This window comes from Triplophysa dalaica, chromosome 5 (assembly GCF_015846415.1).
Source record: "Triplophysa dalaica isolate WHDGS20190420 chromosome 5, ASM1584641v1, whole genome shotgun sequence".
NCBI lineage: Eukaryota > Metazoa > Chordata > Actinopteri > Cypriniformes > Nemacheilidae > Triplophysa > Triplophysa dalaica.
In genome coordinates, this window is record NC_079546.1 from 25,744,911 (window position 1) to 25,750,910 (window position 6,000).

Consider the following 6,000-nt stretch of genomic DNA (forward strand, 5'->3'; position numbering starts at 1 on the left):
AGGGTTTTTCCATAAAAAAATGATTTTTTTCCTGTTAATTTTACAGACAATTTTACAGTGTTTTTCTGTAGTTTTTACGGACACTTTCTGATAACAGGTTTTTTGTGTGAAAACAACAGAATTTTACTGTTAATTTCACAGGCATTTTTTACAGTGTATTAAACTGTTTTAATTATCATGTTACCTGAAAAACAAAACTGTCTTCTTTTGATCATTTGGGATCGGAGGTAATATCGTTGTTCACCACTTTTTTTGGTAGGACTACACCAGTGGACATTTTGATATAATCTGTGACAGGATGAGTTTATTAACGTGTGACTGCTGCATCATGGGTAATCTGCCGATCTGTGGTTTGTAAGAAGTGTGAAGATGGCCTCCCTCATGTTCTGCTTTTTTGTGTGTGGAGACAGAAGAAGAACGGAGGTGTGATCAGCTTTAATGAAGGCTGTGCGTCTGCTCTGCTCGGGCAGGAAAGTCTTGTGTTGAATGAATTTGGAGAAAACCTTCATCATGTTAGTCCTGTTAAAGTCTCTGACAACAAAAGTCATAACTGAGCACTGTGTCCAATTATTTTAAGACAACTGAAGTATTTTACAAATAAGACCATTCAACTACAGAATGTGTTCTAGTCTATAATAGTGTCATGACTCAGTCGATGAGAAAAGAGGAAATGAGAAACACAGGAAGAGTTACAAATGTTCTCATGAAGAACTATAAGTAGATGATGAGAAGAGACTCAGTAAGAGAAACACAACATGACTGAGAAGAGTGATATATGTCTGCTGGGACTGATCCTTCTCTCTTCACTATTCACAGGTAAACTATACAACACATTTATTTCATCAGATTTCATTTCATTACTCTCACTGACATTCTGACAAACATGTTCAGTTTCATCTCATGTCACATTTATCATAGAGTTCATGTGTCTTAACTTACGGAACAAAAATATATGAATATACTGTCAAATATAATAAATTATTTTACATTATACATTTCCATATATTGGAAGATATATTTTGATATACAGCAATTTGTGCATTGACAATATATGGATATATATTGAACATAAAATATGTTTAAAAACAAAGACAATAATAAACCTAAAAATGTTCACATATAAATGTGATTGTATAGTATACACACATATATGAACACGTTCACAGAATGAGTTAAAGCAGATTTATATTTCCCAGCATGCTTTGCTTCTGACTGTTAAAGAGAGCAAAATTGTTTAAATGTAGGTGTTATTTTATGTCTTTTTGCTGGATATTAACATTGGTGGAGATCTGTGAGTGTTTAAAGTTGTATTACTTTGAAATGTAGAAGAACTCTAGTGTGTAAATATGCGGGGTTACTGTGGTGAAGAAGAATAGAGTCTGTGGTTATAACGATTGAACAAACATCTTGAAGATCATATATTACTTTATTGTGTGCAATATTAAAATGTGAAACATATATGTTGTAATTCTTAACATAAGAAATATTATGGTCAATATATTTTTACACATTCAGTCCCATATCTTATCACGTGTACATCAATATATTATAAAGTATTTTACTGGTTATAAAATTACATATATTTTGATATATAAATGAATATATTATGGTCAATATATTTTTCAATATATGAAATGCGGCAATTCCTTTTGTATTATTTCATATATTGTAATATACACTCACCTAAAGGATTATTAGGAACACCTGTTCAATTTCTCATTAATGCAATTATGGTGGTGGTGTAATGGTGTGGGGGATGTTTTCTTGGCACACTTTAGGCCCCTTAGTGACAATTGGTCATCGTTTAAATGCCACGGCCTACCTGAGCATTGTTTCTGACCATATCCATCCCTCTATGACCACCATGTACCCATCCTCTGATGGCTACTTCCAGCATGATAATGCACCATGTCACAAAGCTGGAATCATTTCAAATTGGTTTCTTGAACATGACAATGAGTTCACTGTACTAAAATGGCCCCCACAGTCACCAGATCTCAACCCAATAGAGCATCTTTGGGATGTGGTGGAACGGGAGCTTCGTGCATCCCACAAATCTCCATCAACTGCAAGATGCTATCCTATCAATATGGGCCAACATTTCTAAAGAATGCTTTCAGCACCTTGTTGAATCAATGCCACGTAGAATTAAGGCAGTTCTGAAGGCGAAAGGGGGTCAAATACACTATTAGTATGGTGTTCATAATAATCCTCTAGGTGAGTGTATTTACACAAATAATTATTATATATATTTTCTCATATACCATCATGTCATTTAGTATATTTTAAATTCATATATTAGGAAATATATTTTCTTCCCGTAAGGGTTAAAAGTGTGATGTCAAGAGTATGTCAAATCCCACGAGATGTTTTAATTAACCACTTCAGCTTTATACTTCTCATAGGCTATTTTTGACCGTCACAAATGGGTTTTACTGGCCCACACAGCCCCATTGGTGATGGTTAACGTGTCATTTGTTTATTTTTATGTCACAGACACGAATAGCAACACTATACCAGTTCGTTTCTAACGCAGGCTACTTGTGTGTGTGTGTATATTTACTGTGAAGCCTACGGTGTAAATACTCCTGCTGTCCTGAGGGCTGTTGTGGTGTCTCGTACCGTCCCCAGAAGACAGAAGTGGCAGCTGCGCAGCTTGAAACGGAGCTCTGGATACACCGTATATATCATTTACATACAGAAACAACATTGTACAGTGTTCCTTATAGCTGATGTCAGTAAACACTCATTAGGGTGCAGACCAAAGAAACGATGCGTTGTCACTTTCAGGCGAACCAACACAAGTAACACAGGAAAGTCCCTGGTGTCAAATGTTCACCCACTGGTGTAAATATGAGTCAGTACCTACGGGTGTACAAATTTATTGATTCATTGATGATTGATACAAAGATCAATCGTCACTTGTAAAGTCAACTCAATTGATTCATTAAATGCATGAATAAATAAACAGTTCACACCAGAAAGACTCTGCTTCAGTGTACATTTGTAAACCCGTAGGTACAGACTCATATACAGTATACACCATTTTCTGTGTCTGTGACATGAAAAAACAAATGATGTGTTCAAAAACACAGTTAGAGGCTGTGTGTGTGCGTGTGTGCGTGCGTTTGTGTGTGTGTGTGTGTGCGTGCGTGTGTGTAGGTGTGTGTGTGTGTGTGTGTGTGAGTGTGTGTGTGATTGAAACCCACCACATCTCAAGTACTAAAACTTGTGTAAATTGACAAACGTCCTCTACTTATACTTTCACATATAATAAATATAATCGTATAAACTTCCCACCACTGCCATGATTTCAACATGACTGTAACGGATACTTCCAGTGTATCAAATCTGTAGCATGCTTCCTGTTATTTAGTTTTGTTTGTTATTAAAATAGCACAATTTTTAAATTGCAGAATTATTAAAACTATAGAGATCCATTCAGATATCCAGATGTGGAAGCCACTTGATGTTGACATGTGTCCTGACTATCTGAAGATCCGATCTGCTTGTTCAGATCACAGAGATCGCATGTTAATGCCAAATATAAATGCACCCAATAAGAGAAGAACTAGATCACATTTTGATATGTCAAATCTTCTGATTTATGTGATGTAAAAATAATAAAAGTCTATCTGTCATTAAAGGCGGGATGTCCCATTTCTCATAGTCATTGTTGATGTTCAAATCACCAAAACAGACACACCCCTACCCACATCTTTCACTTTCGTCAGCACTCGGCTCGACTAATGTCCATCCTGTGCACTGTGAACCTTACTGCTGATTGGCTACAAGGTTGTTTTGGTACTCAGCCCGACTTTGTTTGAACAAGCTTAATTCAGAAATCGGACACCCGCCTTTAAAAGATAAATATTGAACAGTTTGAATATATTGTGATGTATTAATATGAATGATGTCATCAGCTGTTTCAGGTGTGAGTGGAGCAGAAGTGACACATGTGTTCATCAGTTCTGGTGAAAGTGTGTCTCTGTCCTGTAATGATGCTCTTCATCAATGCTCCTCAACTACATGGATCTACAGTAATTATACAAGATCATCTACAGTAGAAGTGTTTACTGGAGGAATAAATAAGAATAACACAGAGAGATCTGAGAGACTGAGTCTGACATCTGACTGCTCTCTCAACATCTATAAAACAACACAACATGATGCTGGACTTTACACCTGCAGACGAAATGTGAATGGACATCAACATGAACATTATTCATATGTTTTTCTACATGTTCTTCATGGTCAGTGTTTCTCTTCATTTATATGAACACATGTTTAACTTCAGATCACAGTTCTCTTTATCTCTTGTGTTTTCACTGAAACTCATGAGTACTGAGAGTGTGTTGTGTGATTTGTGTTTCAGTGTCTTCATCATCATCATCATCATCACAGACTGAGATAAGAGCAAACACATCTCTCACTCTCTCCTGTCAGCTGATTTCATATAACTGTGATCATGAGTTCAGTTATTATGGATATCAGCTGGTGTGGATGAATCAGACTGATGTTGATCTACAGACAGACTCCAGATATCAGATTAGATCAGATAAACTCTGTCTCATCTCTCTGACTACAACACTCGTGAATGAAGACGACAACACAGAGTTGAGATGTGTGCTCAAACACAAGAATGACATCAAGACCTCAGTCACATATACTGTCAGATTTACAGGTAAGACATCACTCTGACAGGAGTGTCCTGAACTCAAAGTGACTTCAGTCATTAAACTCTGTACTGATGATGAAGAAATGACATAAACATGAAATATGATTGTGATGTTCTACAGTATGATGTCTCTGAACATTCATCATCTTCTACAGATTCAAACAAGATTCTAGTGACCACCACAAACCCTGAGAGATTCTCAACTCTTAACACACCAGAAACTACACAACAACAAGGTACATCATCACTGTCTGTCTCACTTCAGTGTGTGCGTGTTGTTTCCAGGTTGAGCTAATCTGAATTTTGTTTTTATATCATCAGCTAAAACAACACAAACCTTAGAGAAGTCCTCAAGCTCTTCACCATCATCACATTATAAAGCACATGGTATGTATGTTTATTTTTATTTATCTTCTGTCAATGTGTTGCAGTGTCTGTCACAGATTGTGATATATAATCAGTTTCTAAATCTAATTGATTATTTTTCTGGGGCTGATCCCAAACTCAAGTCATAGTTCACCTATTTGTGACTTTCATTCATTTATTTCTATTCTTATTTGTCTTTCTCAAAGACAAGCTCTCATACAGTGACTATTGCTGTGATCGCTCCTTTACTTCTTCTACTTACTGTTGCTGTTATTTGTGTGATTTATAGAAAAAGAAAAGGTGAGTTTACAACATCAGTTTTATGTTATTTGAATATGCTGATTTCAAGAGGCCGTGTTCTGCACCTGCCTGTGCAGTCACTCTACTTACATCAGATACTGTTAGTCTTTGGTCATTCATAGCTGTTAGAACGGCTGAGAGCAAAGTCCATTTAGGGAAGTCGCGGCACTCAGTGGTCATGTTTGTGACATTATCGGTTACATTATCGGCTGTCATAGTCTGCCACTGTTATGCTGATGACTTTAATTTTTTCACTTTATCTGCAATCGTAGTCTGCTGTTTGTGATGGATTTTTCCATCACTCAATATTGACTAACTGGTATGCCTTTAAAGCATAATGTATTTTGCTGACCTATTTACAGTTGTGTTCAAAATTATTCAACCCCCAATGCTGTAAATGGTTTTAGGGAATTTAGTGTAGATTTGTAATTGTATTCAGAATGAAATCCTACAAGGACTTCTTAAAGAACCATATGCAACTAAAATTACATCAATAAGTTTTGTAATACAGTAGTAAATGTTTATTTTGTGAATTCTTCATTGACATAATTATTCAACCCCTTAAAGACTACCACTCTGAAGAACAGAGGTTCAATGAAGTCTTTTAATCAGGTATTGAAAACACCTGTGGATATCAGGGAGCAGCAATAAAGCCT

The 6,000-nt window shown here is 36.1% G+C and overlaps 1 protein-coding gene across 1 annotated transcript; it reads left to right on the forward strand.

The window, feature by feature from the left end:
- Window positions 1-328: 328 nt before the first annotated feature.
- Window positions 329-4,647, forward strand: LOC130420453 (uncharacterized; the record flags this gene model as incomplete). Its single annotated transcript, XM_056747740.1, has 3 exons — window positions 329-332; window positions 3,924-4,253; window positions 4,376-4,647. Coding segments are annotated over exons 1-3 (606 nt in total), but the record flags the coding sequence as incomplete, so codon positions are not given.
- Window positions 4,648-6,000: the final 1,353 nt, after the last annotated feature.